The sequence below is a fragment of the Anabrus simplex genome, chromosome 1 (genome assembly GCF_040414725.1).
Source record: "Anabrus simplex isolate iqAnaSimp1 chromosome 1, ASM4041472v1, whole genome shotgun sequence".
Lineage (NCBI taxonomy): Eukaryota > Metazoa > Arthropoda > Insecta > Orthoptera > Tettigoniidae > Anabrus > Anabrus simplex.
Window position 1 is genome coordinate 579,193,073 of NC_090265.1, and position 14,676 is coordinate 579,207,748.

Consider the following 14,676-nt stretch of genomic DNA (forward strand, 5'->3'; position numbering starts at 1 on the left):
ACTGTGATGACAATAATTAGTGACCCAATAGAACATTCTAGTCTGCCATGCCAATGTTAACAAGCTCATGTCATGAACTTGACATTATAAATTACACATTATTTTCTCAAGTATTTATTCGACTAACATCAAACACAGGGTCAGATATTCAGTTCAATCATCTTATTTTCAAGTGACAATTTATGAACATTTACGATTCAGCGAGGTTTTTGAATCAAGATTTTAGTAACCCTTGCCATATTTCATTTGCAATGAGTGAACACAATAATTTAAATCAGTCTATTTAACAGTGCTAAAAGTTGAATGCCGTATGGGGAACTTGTATGTGAATCACGCCTCACCTTTCATCAACATTGTCGTGGGAGATCGAACCCCAGAACGTGTGCGCCTGGAGAATCGAGAACTCTCAAATCCTCGAGAACTTCGAGAAATTCCAGAACGTCGAGAACTTCATATCCAGGACGGGCGTGGTTCCTGTTCAGGCCGTGCCCAGCAAACATCCCAGGGTCCGGAGATTCCAGCCTGCTACGACACTTCAACTCAACTTGTATGAAAGGTGATATTAATTTGTCTTCAATGAACAATAAAATCAGATTATCAAAAAAATCTAAGTTCAATGAACTAATACCCCTCTCTGTACCAACTCCAATGTTTTCATACCACACTCTCAGAAACAGTCCATGCTCTTCAAGCTAGTGTCAGCACCTCAAAGACAGACATTTTTCCTGGTACAATATGTTACATCATAGAGCCTTAGCTATGATGGTATATAAAATTAAGCATAATTTGATTCATACACACACTATCTGTATCATAAATTTTGACATACTTTCATATAATATCCGAGGAACTGAGAGAGTCCATACAGAATTTGTAAAAATTAGTAAGTATGCTTATGGAACTACTCTGTGAAGGTATATAATGCTCTCCCTAACATATACAACAGGCAGCAAAAATATTTTAGACTATTTAGACATGATGTTTTATTTGACTTGTGTAATTGTTTCTTTTTAATAAGAAAATTATTTCAATTTGTGACTTACTTCATCAGGACTGTGGAGCTCTTGAAATTCTATACAGGAATGTAAAATTCCATGCCATAATGTAGTACTGAAAAAATGATGCACCTGATATATCCTGAAACATCACCTTCCTGTTGAATTCATGAAGCATGGCACAACTTTATTACGAAAACTGCTATGCTGATACCTTTTCATTGCTATGCTACATTCAGAAAGGAGTTCTGGTAAAACTAATTATATCAAACACCTTATTTGAAAATCTCTGAAGAGAGGTGTAGTTATACTGCAGCAAAATTTTAGAGAAGTATAAAATTTAATTTTGTAGAAACATTTGAATTTGTTTGTTATATCAATATATATAAAAATGAACGTATGTTTGTATGTATGTAAATGACACATCTCCTCCTAAAACACTGAAGCAAAATCAACGAAACTTGTACACTCATAACTTACTATCTGGAGACGAGCACTGTGGGGGTAAGCCATCCCTAGCACCTTTACGGGTGGGGGTCAAGGGGGTTATATATAAAATTAATCGAAAATAGTATTGAATACTATTGGGGTTGCTGAGATGAATAATGACACTCTGGATATTTTTAAAGTACAAGTTTAGCCCTCTCTGGGGTGGTAGACATACAAATATTACCTACTATCTCGAAAATATACTGTGGGGGCAAGATGCCCCTAGAACCCCTAGGGAAGGGGGTGAAATATAATCGATATAAATGGAAGGTATAAAAATTAAAATACACATGAATTAATGAGGCACTTCTAGGCATCTTAGAAACTTAAAACTTGGTACCAGAGAAGCTGATGACTTCTGGATCCCAAAAATAAATCAAACTTTTTCAAAATACACTGAGGGGGCCTCACTGGAGAGTCTCAAATTTGGGGCTCAGCTAAAGAACGCAGTCAGATATATTTATCCAAAACAATAACCTGTAGGTTTCATGGGCTTAAAAGTTTCCTGAAAGTCCTAATTTTTCACCCTCTCCCCCAAATCAAGGTATCGGTACAATCTGCTGGACGAACTAGAAAATTGAAATTTACGAGGTGTTTAAATTTTTCATTTTTACCCCTGAAAAATATCGAAATATTTAGACCTCCCTTTTGAGGTATTTGGTGGCTAAACGGTAAGTTGTATCACAAAACGGATGGCACAATCTCCATTCAATTTGGAGTGATCTACATCTTTAGCCCTGTGACTTTTTGTCATATCCCTTATATGTTAAATTTGGCTCCATTTCTGGATTGTACATAAATTTTGCACTTTTTACACATGTAATTGGTAGTTTGATTCACTTATCTGAAAGATAGGATAATCAAGTTCTATGCGAATATTGGACCACCCAGTAGCTCTACTGTATGTGAGCCAAATTCTATGTTTGTGGTTGTCACATATGTATCCATAAAATAATGCACTGGGAGAAAACCTTACCCAACGTTTCTAACCTAATCTTACCCATATGTAGATAAGATACGAGAATATATCATAGGATCAGCCATTTAGACCGTTATATGTAGCGTCTTATCGTACAATCCCTTTGTTGATATGATGTACCGTTTAGAGCAGTTAATCCTTAAATGAAAGTAAAAATTCACATACTTTCGTGTGTCATTCTATATTTGTTCATTGAAGTCGATTTGTAGCGATCTAGAAAGGGTGCGTCTGCCTTTGTAATTAACAGTTCACAAATCATTAATGACTCTCAGCAGGAGGGCATCTGCTATTGTAATCAGTACTTCCCACATTGATTTTGTACCATTGTAACGTATAATTTCCTTCTTGATTTTACTGGCAGAAGGCTAGGGAGCATGCAATTTTTTTTAAAACTCCTTTAACCAACTCTGTTTGGCAGTAGGCAAGGGTAGCTACCATTATAAACAAATTTATCCATCTAAAAAGTGACTTACGTTAGGCATAGTGGCCTGATATTATAATGGAGACTCACACACTCAGTGTAACTGGCAGTAAGCTGACTTGCATTAGGAAAAGGGGCCTGTCATTGTATTGATAACAGCACAACTTAATTTTGACAGGCAGTAGGGAAGGTACCTGCCATTATAATAAAAATTCCTCAATTGTTATCTGTCTGGAAGTAGGAAACGGGGCCTGACATTGCAACGAAAACTCCCCAAATTGATTGTTACCACGCAGCAGGCAATGGGGCCTGCCATTATAATGAAAATTCGCAACTCAATTGCGAATGGCAATAGGCAAGTGGACCTGCCGTTATCGTCACAACTCCGCAGCTTGCACTTTACTTTGGAAACATCTTATGTGGACCTCCCTTTACTGTTTCTCAGATAATGCTAAGAGACATGGAATTAAAAAAAATCTTATTCACTGCATGTACAGTAATTTACTTCGATATCCAAATACAATATTGAATACCGTAACGAAGTACGCGTACATTTGCTAGTATGAAATAAGAGTTTTGTCTGTACATTGCTCAGAATTTAAAAGAATGGCATTTCTGTATCGGTCATGTCCATAATAATAAGGAAATGCACTTTCTAATTTTCCGTAATTTCTGCCTGTCTGGATGTATGTACACGCATCATGAGAAAACTGCTGAAGAGAATTTAATGAAAATCGCTATATAAAGTTGGGGAATAAGTCGCTGCAATCCAGACCATAAATAATTTTATTCACACTGAGAATTTAGGTGAAGGCCTAAAATTTAATTCTCAAGTATTTGTTATTAGTGGTCCTATCGATAACTTATATAGTCTTCAATTTCCAATCATTTATGTTTTATACATTTTTACCGTACCGATTATGATAACAGAGATATTAATGAATTTCAATTTTTGCTGCTGAGTCACGAAAATTGGTGAACAGAACTTAATGAAAATAGGTATATAAAGTCGGGGAATAAGGAATTACAGTCCGCGCTATAAATAATTTTATTCACCCTGGTTGAAATGGTAGTTTAGGGGAAGGTGCCTAAAATTTAACTTTTAGTTACCAATGTTATTCGTCCTATTGAAAAGTTCTACATAATACACTTGTAGGGAATACAATTTCTGATTAGTTATGTCTTATTCAGTTTTACCGTACCGACTATGATAAGATTCATGGTGATTGTGATTATTGTTTTAAGAGGAAGTACAACTAGGCAACCATCCTCTATTTATAATACTAATCAGAGAAAAAATGGAAGGGGTCCTACACTTCGAAGAATGAAGATATCAGCCTAAGAAAGACAAGGGCCATGAGGGGCGTGAAAATGAAAGACTTCCTAGGTCTCCATACGTAATACTGTCGGGGTCAGAAAAGGACAAAAGTTGACCAAGGGAGCTCGGATAGTTTAAATGAAAGTGAGGAGCCTGACACAAGTAAGTGGAAGCAATGCCAAAACTGAGCTAAGGGCCTTGTGTTTGCCAACCCACCCTCCCAAATTCAGAGCCAGTGGGACCACATTTAGTTGCCTCTTGCAACAGGCAGAGGGTACACAGAGGGATGACTATAATAAGAGAATTCATGAATTTAGACGAAATTAGACTTTTTTTGCTTAGTCCATATCAACGCCGAGCATTGCTTACTTGGATATATTATTCAATCGTGTTACCTGGCAATAGATTTTGTCATGTTTGTCTTAAGGTGTGAAAACGCATGGTCATCGGTCCATAGTGACAAGAGAAATTGTGAAGATGGTTATGAAAATGAGAAAAGTCATAAAGGATTGATCGCTCAAATACAGTAATAACACAAAAGGGAGTCATGAAAGAAAGGAGGACTCACTTTACATAAGATGCCCTAATATCACAGAGTCAGAAGAAAACTAAATGTGAAGTTCTACAATATAGAAAGCTCATAAAATAACATTACATTGACCATTGTTTGTTGTGATGTGCTTTGTATCTTTTGTTGCCACTCATCTCCGATAGATGGGATTACTGCTGCGTACTGAGTATAACAACCTACCTGAATACTGGTGGGAAGTATCTGGGGAGTTAGATCTCTCTCTTTTTTAGTATGCCATTCCTCTGTTTCATAAATTTTCTGATACTACTGGCACATAACACACTGGTTCATCATAGCATTCAATCCCAACTCTGAGGCACTGATTGGAATAGCAGTGTGCACATTTAACAGAATAATGGGAAAGGAATGTTCGTGGCTGTCTGAAGCCTGGTCATTCCACCCCTGGAACTTTGGACTGTTAGATCGGCAACGTAATACCATTCGTTTAAAGTGAGAAAACATGCAGTTTTTCATTTGATCGAGTATTTCATATGATAACATTGCTTTTAATCGCGATGTTCCTATTGATGACTTCAGTTGGGAAAACAACAAAGACAAGTCTTTCTAAGAATACCATAGTGAAGAACAGGTACATCAGCTAGTATTTAAATAAAGAAGAAGGTACATTATCGTGAAACTGAATGAAGAAACAGATTTGATTTTATGTCCTGTTAAACCATATGATCACAACCCATTCCTAAAGTACTGTGTGTATCATTATACAGAAAAATATTGTATTATCAAAATTTTAGCAGTGAAAAGTATCAGTTACATGTGTTTGTGTATTTTGTAATTAACCTGTATTGTATGACTGTAGGAGGAGGAACCATGCCTACCCCGTACTAAACCAGAGCGACCATGTGGCACACGGGCTATGATCCTATGTATTGTGCTTCTTTGCCTACTCCTAATTGCCCTAAATTTGTATGGGTTTCAATGTAGTGAGCAGAGATTACCTCCGCCTGCACCAGTGCAGTCCAGGAAGCCTATCTTTATTCTTTATGGCCAAAACGTAAGTATTGAAACATCTCTCTCTTGCAAGAAGTTGAATGATTGTGAGAATATTTTTTAAATTACTTTTTCCTCCCTAGAGAACAAATAATGAAATATTGTGGCTACTGTGTAAATGTTTGTTTCCTCTGTCCATTGATTTCCTTTTGAATTAGCAGCTATGGTCTGAGTTATGTATATCCTGATATTTAATTAAAATTAATTAATTCACTCTTGAATTATGATGCTCTTAGTTTGAAACAAGTTGAAGGAAGTGTCTAGTAAACTAACTTGCCTTCAGTCATGCCACAAAGAGATCATTCTTATGTCTGAACTTTGAATTGCAATATAATTCTAATAACTTGTATTGCCCCCAAACTACCCCGTACCCAGTCAGCAAACACAAGGAATCCAGAGGTGGACCGTTTGTGTTGAAACAATTCAATATTTGAAGCATTTTTAGATGTGGCGGGATTTGGAAGGTGTCTGGCAAATGACACAAAATACTCTGGAAACTTACATTTATTATAGAAAACATTTCTCTCAAAATCTCAAAAGTTACACGCTTATCTTTCTTGATGTTGTTCAGTTCTTTCAAAAGTCCTTTGAAATGAAATTCTCACTCACTAAATTTTAGATAATAAATTTTATAACATTTTAAAGTATTCTTCTTTGTCCCTCGAAGATATGGAATGTGATTAGTGCAATACACTGCAAGAAGAAAAATATATATCTTGTTAGTTCCTCTATCGTATGACTAGCAAATAAACAAGTGGGAATACCAGTAGACTATAAAGTCCTAGAGGAATTAAGTAAATAACCTCACGGTTAAACAAATTTTCTTCTCAACTGGATTACCTAAGCTCCCGAATTCTAAAACTTGAATTAAATAAAATTATTTACGATATATATACACTGCGTAAAGTAGTTTCTAATCTAGCTTTCACTAGATTGAGTCATTCATGATGTGAATTAACATCATAATCTGTTATTAGCATTGGTAATCGATAAGTATTCCTTCTCAACTGATTTAAGTTTAAATTCAGTCTTCAAAAATTTACCTAGAAAATTCTGCTACTTTCACCATAATTTACTCATTAATGGATTAATGAATTACTTCAAGTCCTTCATTTAATTAACTCATCTAATCCTCATGTTAAGAGTTAACATTATTCCTCGAAGATTCAACAGTCTGTAGAATTGACTTGTTTGTCTTGTATTCCTCAATTTCTTTCAAAGCACGACAGCTATCTGCCGTAAACTATTTAAATAAATAAGCTCTTATAACTTCTTCATTTTTTTTCTGTAGAATAACCCTGTCTGCATTTACAGTCTGTGGATTATTGGTTCTCAATCTTTCTTAATTTATTACATTTTCAATCTGCTGATTCTATTGATTTCTTTCAATCTGTTGATTCGCCTATGTTCAGAGAACGTATTACGATCTGTAGATATATCCTAACTACCGTAACTTTACTTAAGTTCCTAATTATTAACACTTCAAAAGTTATTCAAGACATCTTTTCACAATAAAAATGCTGTACAATTCGCATTTGGAATTTATGTCATCCTCACTAACTTATCTGAATTGTGATTGAACAACAAGAGAAATGATAACTTGAAGGAACTGAAAAGATTTGTCCATCTAGCTTCATCTATGTAGCATATTATAGAAGACTAACAATGGCTTCAGTTTCATGTTAATTCCATAAAATTAATTAGAAACTCTAAATCTCGCTTGGGGCTATTAGCTTCAGATTGAGTGTGCATAGAGAGTGATTATTATTTAAACAGAACAGGTCACTTCGTTTCAGCTCACACATGCTCAATAATATCATCTCTGTAATCCAATATATGATACAACTTGTACAGTTACCAGCACTATTGGGCTAACATCCTATCCTATCGCTTAATAAAGGCTAGGGTGTTTCCTTTGAGCACTATTTGATTCATAAAAGAACATCCTAGCTTACAACAAAAAATTATTATCACTCAATTGTTTATCTTTACAGATTAACCCATTAAGATCCGGCTCCATGGCTAACTGGTTAGCATGCTGGCCTTTGGACACAGGGGTCCCAGGTTCGATTCCCGGGAGGGTTGGGAATTTTAACCTTCATTGGTTAATTTCGCTGGCCTGGGGGCTGGGTGTATATGTCGTCTTCATCATCATTTCATCCTCATTACGACGCACAGGTCGCCTACGGGTGTCAAATCAAAAGACATGCACCTGGTGAGCCAAACATCTCCTCGAACACTCCCGACACTAAAAGCCATACGCCATTTCATTTCAACTCGTTAAGGTCTTTAATTTTGTTATCTCTTATTTTTATCATAATTTTAGCCCTTAATTCATGTGAATAATATCAATATGACAGTCTGTCTTACAATGAAGTAATATAAGATGGGGGTCATAATCCACACAAATCCACTAGAGAAATGCATCGTATACTTCCCTATTTAACTTGTTAAATTCTAAGTTTAAACAAAGTGGTCTATAATTTTTAGCATGTGATTATTATTAGAGAGTGCTGAAATGACATTAAATAACTAAGGACACACAATATCCACACATTTTCATTGGACAGAACTATTTCAGTCACACACAAAATTTACCAACAGCATTAATTAGGTTGGAAGTGAAAAGATTCTCTAACTACTCTAAAATAATAGAAAAATGCTACAGTATTGTAAAGAAGATTGTTTTAGTGTAAGTTCTACTGTAAAGGAAAGCAATATTTACAAAAGGTACTTATATTTTAATGATGGAAGTTGATTTTACTCAGGCTGGTGCAGCAAACGATGTATCCCCTTTAGAGACTGGTGTAATCTTCCCTTTTAGTGACACAACCCGGTTGAATGGTCCCTCGATGGGTGCACCAAGAAGATTGTAGAAGTTCCTCTTGTAAGGAGCAGGACTTGTTTCTTCTAGTGCAGGCTTACTTGAAATTGTTTCTTCTCCCATTGAAAGTAAAATACCCCATTAAAATTTCTTCCGACTAGATTTCATTCTAATGGGAACAAGAAAGGTCTACCTATTCAATACCATACAATGTTATAAAATAATTTATAACACTTTATTATTCTTAGGACCGGTTTCGATGCTGGTGTGCATCATCATCAGCCATAAAATAAGAAAAACATACAATGACAAGGTTGCAAAAACAATGCATAAAGTGTACACAAATTTTACAAAATTAGGCATGACTTAATTAAAAACATTATCCGTAAACATTAACTTATAGCTAAAACCTAAAAACATAGCACCAATTGCCTTAAAACTGTGTATATACGTCCCCTTGACAAGAGTCCCCTGAATCTAAAAGCGTTGAATAATATGTGAGCAGATTAAATTGAGTCGAGGACAAAAACTAATATCTCACTAACTTAAAAGTCTGAGAGCATATTTCCTTATTTTGTAAGATTATTTATATAATAGATTTTCATGCTGAACATCCACTGAGTCTTGAAGAAACATTTTACTACTGGTTAAAAAAGTCTGTCGTTAAAATAACGTAACCGTCATAAGACATAAAAACTTCTAGAACTAAAATGAGCATGAAAGAACTTCAAACACTGTTTTGCATAATACAATACATGTCTTCTCTTACTTAAAGAGTGTGGCTGGATTCGGTCTGCTGAGTATTAAATAACAACATTTTTATTTTATGTGAAAATAAGGTGGACGCCATGTTTCCAGGGTACTAAATGGTGTTCTCGTTTCAAAATGGGACCTGAAGCAGATAAAGAAAAAGAGGATTTAATTCGACGTCAGTTGTCGTCACAAATTATACTTAAGGCTTAAGTTGAATTATTCACAACACACAGGTTTTAGAATGAATTTAATAGTTGTGAATTGCAGAAGGTGAAATAAAGGGTTCTTTTGAAATACATCATGGCTACTTGAAAGGTTCTTGGTGTTGAACAAAGACACCTTGTAGAATATAGTTCGATGTACGGCAAGCGAGCTTGCTACCTCGTGGAGAAACGTGCTGTAACAAAGACAATACCAGTAGCAGAGCAGTTGTCGAATAATATATCAGAGTAGGATAAAGTAAGTGAGTAGAGAACAAGCATTGATTTCACATGGCTTTTATTATTTCACAGCCTAGAAGGTGGGATTAGTTAGAATCCAGTTGTAGATCTTCTTTCTTGTTTTTGTAAAATGTTATTGTTTCAAAAATGGTCTTTTGGAGAGTTTTGGAACTCGCCAGGCTGTGCTAGCCTTGAAAATGTTCAATGTCACCCCTGTCACATGGTAAGCTCTTGATTAATAAGGAAAAAGTAAAGTCTTCATACGCGGACGTGTGTCTGTGAGCTCATAAGCGGCTCACTTCAAGGTTACCTGAATCTGTCCTACACTACAGCTGTTCTAAATTACCTACTGACTGCATTAAATTACGCTTGCGTGGCAATAACATCTTTAATTCAAATCATGCCAAAATATATGGGTATATTAGACTATATAAGAATCAGGTAAATATTGTTTTTTAGATACTAAATAGCAGTGTCAGTGATATTGTTTATTTAAATGCTAATATGGGGTATACATGTTATTTAAATATGATACCATGTGTTATACAGTACTAGGCTTAAGGTTATTATCATCATCATCATCATCATCGGGCATTTTCTCCATAACAGGAAAGGCCATAACTTGGCATGTAGCTTAAAATATAGCAACTTGATTCTTTATTAGTCTGTATTCTATTTTCTGCTTGGACATCATTATTTATTCATTTATGTAGTAGTTGGTGACATAATGTATAGAGAGATCTTGACTCTAATTCATTAATGATAATTCTAATAAATGAGTACTAGCTGGTGTTTCATCATGAAAATGCTTTTACTTTCAAGAAGACTTGTCTGAGGATAGCAAATTCTGTTAGTATATAGGCAACACTTTTTTCAACTTCATCAAAGTGACTGATACTATTTTAAATGTGTACAAAGTCACGTTCAATAGTGTATTTTTACTATACATTTTAATCAGACGTTTAGTATGTGCTTGAATTAATAACAGCTTCAACTTCATTGCTTTAAAGACAGTCTCAATTTTCCAAATATATCTCTAAAAGAGTAAAATATTAATTTATATTTCTTAAGTTGAAGAATTATTGGCTACCCTGTGGCACCTTGAACTAGTATTTAGCAACTGCTATGAAGTTAGAGATTATTTAACAATGTTGTGTGGCATTTGGAAGTCTGGCTTCTTTGCTGAATGGCCAGTTTACTGGCCTTCAGTTCAGAGGACCCCAGATTTCAATTCCTGGCTGGGCCAGGGATTTTTACTGTGTCTGATTAATTCCAGTAGACAGGACATCCACTTTGGCCTTTCTGCATTGGAAATTTGGGTAAATGAAAACAACTTCGCACTAAACAAAGAAAAGATGAAACAAATGTCCTTCTGAAAAGGGGAAAAACTTACTGTTGAAAATGTCCTCTACTACAAGAATAACCCTCTTGAAAAAGTAAATGCGTTCAACTACCTAGGAATTACACTACAGACCACGAACACCTCATTCAGACTGCATATCAGGGAAAGAGCGATTGCTGCAATAAGAGCAATGTATGGAATCAAAGAAATTAGATGAAAGTCTATCCAGACAGCGATAGCTCTTTATAATGCTCAAATCGTACCAATTATAACCTATGTATTTGATTTGGCTAAAGCTGATAATCAAGGACCTGTCTACGATAGAAAATGTGAAGGCCTGCTATTTAAAAGCAACCCTAAGCTTATCATAATTCACACTTTTAAGACTTGTTTATGAATTGACAAGAGAAACTTTCCTTATAGATGATTTAAGAACATGTGAGCTGGAATCCACTGAGAAGGCAAAGAAACTAAAGGAGAAGAGACTGAGAGGAAAAGAAAAATAATAGGGCCCTAATTCTTCTCTATGGATGCAATGATAGATAGACACTGATGGGATCTAACCAGAAATTCTGTATGTACTGATCCACCTGGCAGTACATGATTACCACTATAAAATTTGTATAAAGACTGAATTCAATGAATGAAACAAATGTGCATGTGCAGATTATGCCACTCAGTGTGTGAAAGATATTACATAACTTGGCACCAGCAAAGAAAGATTTCCATCACAGAATACAGTGTAATAATTATTTTCTTTCATGTAGCATTTAGCTTTTAGACTGCAATTTCTTTGATTCCATACATTGCTTTTATTGCAGCAATCGCTCATTCCCTGATATGCAGTCTGAATGAGGTGTTCGTGGTCTGTGGTGTAATTCCCAGATATTTGAATGCGTTTACTTTTTCAAGAGGGTTATTCTTGTAGTAGGGGACATTTTCAACAATAAGTTTACCCCCTTTTCAGAAGTTAATTTGTTTAGTATCTTCTTCTTCTTATTATTATTATTAATTCCTCTGGTTTAAGAGCTTGGTATTTATATTCATTGCAACACATTTCTCTTCATTCAACCACAGCACACTAGACTACCAACCATCACAGAAACACACAATAGCGAATATATCCCTTTACATAAGTTTGACACCAGGAAAACTGTAAAACTGGGCAACATTCACATCAAGCACCATCCACAATAAATTGGGAAGAAGGCCAAGAAAAGGGAAAAAGAAGAAGAAGATGATATGGGATTTGAAATTTTTTTTTTTTTTAAATTAACTTTTTTTTTTTTTTGCAATAGGATATATCGTATTCTGAGTTTCAGATCGTAAGGAATTATGTATGCTCCTTGATACAGTATTTTAAAAAATTTAATAGCATGGTATTGTTTATGTTGCATTCATTAGTCCCTAATGAGGTTTCTACTTCATGCTGTTTAAGATTCTGAAGTTGATCGGGATCAGATACCAAGAAAGAAAAATTATCTACAATCTGTACAAAAATCAGTCTGTATTGATAAGAATTGAGCAGCAGTCCAGAAAGGAATGAGGCAAGGGTGCAGTTTTTTACCCCATCCTTTTCAAAGTTTATATAGAACATGCAGTAAAGGAAATCAAGAATTTGGAAAGGGGATCACAATCCAAGGTGAGGAAATTAAAACTGAGATTTGCCGTTGATATTGTTATTTTATTTGAGTCTGCAGAAGATCTGGAGAAGTTGCTGAATGGTGTGGATGGAGTCTTGGGGAAGGAGTACAAGATGAAAATAAGTCCAAAACCAAAGTAATGGAGTGCAGTCATATAGTCAGGTGATGAGATTAGGAAATGAAGTATTGTATGGAGTAGTTTTATTTGGGTAGTAAAATAACTAACGATGGGAGAAGTAAGGAGGAGATAAGATGCAAACTAGCACAAGCAAGGAAGGCCTTTCTTAAGAAAAGAAAAACATTGATAAAGGAATTAGAATGATGATTTTGAAGACTTTTGTTTGGAGTGTGGTATTGTATGGAAGTGAAACATGGACGATAACTAGCTCAGAAAGAAAGAGAATAGAACCTTTTGAAATATGGCATTACAGAAGAATGCTAAAGGAAAGATGGGTGAATCAAATCATGAATGAAGAGGTACTGAATCGAATCGGTGCGAGGAGATCGATTTGGCTGAATTTGATAGGACACATCTTAAGGCACGCAGGACTTGTTCAGTTGGTTTTTGAGGGATGTATAGATGGTAAGAATGGTAGGGGTAGACCAGGGTATGAATATAACAAGCAGATTGGAGCAGATGTAAGATGTAGTAGTTATATTTTTTTCATTTTGCTATTTTTTTTACGTCGCACCGACACAGATATGTCTTACGGCGACGATGGGATAGGAATGAGAAGGAAGTGCCCTTGGCCTTAATTAAGGTACAGCCCCAGCATTTTCCTGGCTTGAAAATGGGAAACCACGGAAAACCATCTTCAGGGCTGCCGACGGTGGGATTCGAACCTACTATCTCCCGATTACTGGAGGTAGTAGTTAAGGTTAGCAGAGGACAGAGTAGCATGGAGGGTGCATCAAACCAGTCTATGGACTGATGACTTAAACAACAAAATATGATTTAAGATGATTGTGATCTTGTGGACAAATGAAACATAATCCTCTGACATGTTATAGTATCATTCACTTCAATACTCTTTTGACATTGAGTAAAAGTATGATAGCTGAATGATATCATCACTAAACACTGTAGTTCAAATCCTGGCATATGCTTGAGGGATACTTGAAAAGAAAGGTCACATCCTTGAGCTTCTCATTCCATATTATGGTGGAGGTCCTGTTCCTATGATCATGTTGTCAACATTCACATAAAACTGCAAGCTCTACCTGGCATGCTATACTACTGAGTTGCATGGCTTTTCTTGGTGTGTGTGAATACTTCTGAAGAACTGTGAGTTTGCATTCATTAGGTGGTGGTTTGAACCTCAATGTTGCTAGCCCTGGGAATGGTTTTCCATGGTTTCTTATTTTCACACTAGCCAGATGTGAGAGCTATATCTCAATTAGAGCTGTGGCCTCTACATTTCTTGACCTAGACCTTCCATTTTGCACTGCTGTTAATGTGATGTTCAACAGCCAACAAATAAAATAAAACTAGTTAGAAGCTGATCACAGATGGAGATGTACAATATTGTTACACTTTCTGTTTAGAATATTATTCTTATCTATATTAAGGACTATTCCAGTTTTGTTTCTTCTTGCTCTACCATATTTATGGGTTATTCTATTTTATTCTGGGTAACAAATATATATATAACTGTGAAGTTTTTCAGTAGGCCTTTTGCTTTCTATTTCCTTTTTTAAATCTTGATTTATTACAGGTGGATTCAGGCTATTTACGTCATGTGTTAACAGTATTTGAGCGCCTTGGTTTCCAGCGTGGAGAGAATCATTCCGACTGGGATGTGTTGTGGGGTCACAGATATCCATTCCAGGATATGTACCCTCTTCTCAAGAATTTAAGGCCTCATCAGAAGGTCAGTACTAGCTATTCATACA

At 35.6% G+C, this 14,676-nt stretch overlaps 1 protein-coding gene across 1 annotated transcript in view; it reads left to right on the forward strand.

Moving 5' to 3' along the window:
- The first annotated feature begins 310 nt into the window (after positions 1-310).
- LOC136870373 (probable tubulin polyglutamylase ttll-15) overlaps positions 311-14,676 on the forward strand; it is a 157,019-nt gene continuing 142,653 nt past the window's right edge. Inside the window, exons 1-3 of the mRNA XM_067144914.2 lie at positions 311-547; positions 5,591-5,785; positions 14,499-14,654. Of these exons, the coding sequence (XP_067001015.2) occupies positions 311-547; positions 5,591-5,785; positions 14,499-14,654 (588 nt within the window). The remainder of the gene's footprint in view (positions 548-5,590; positions 5,786-14,498; positions 14,655-14,676) is intronic.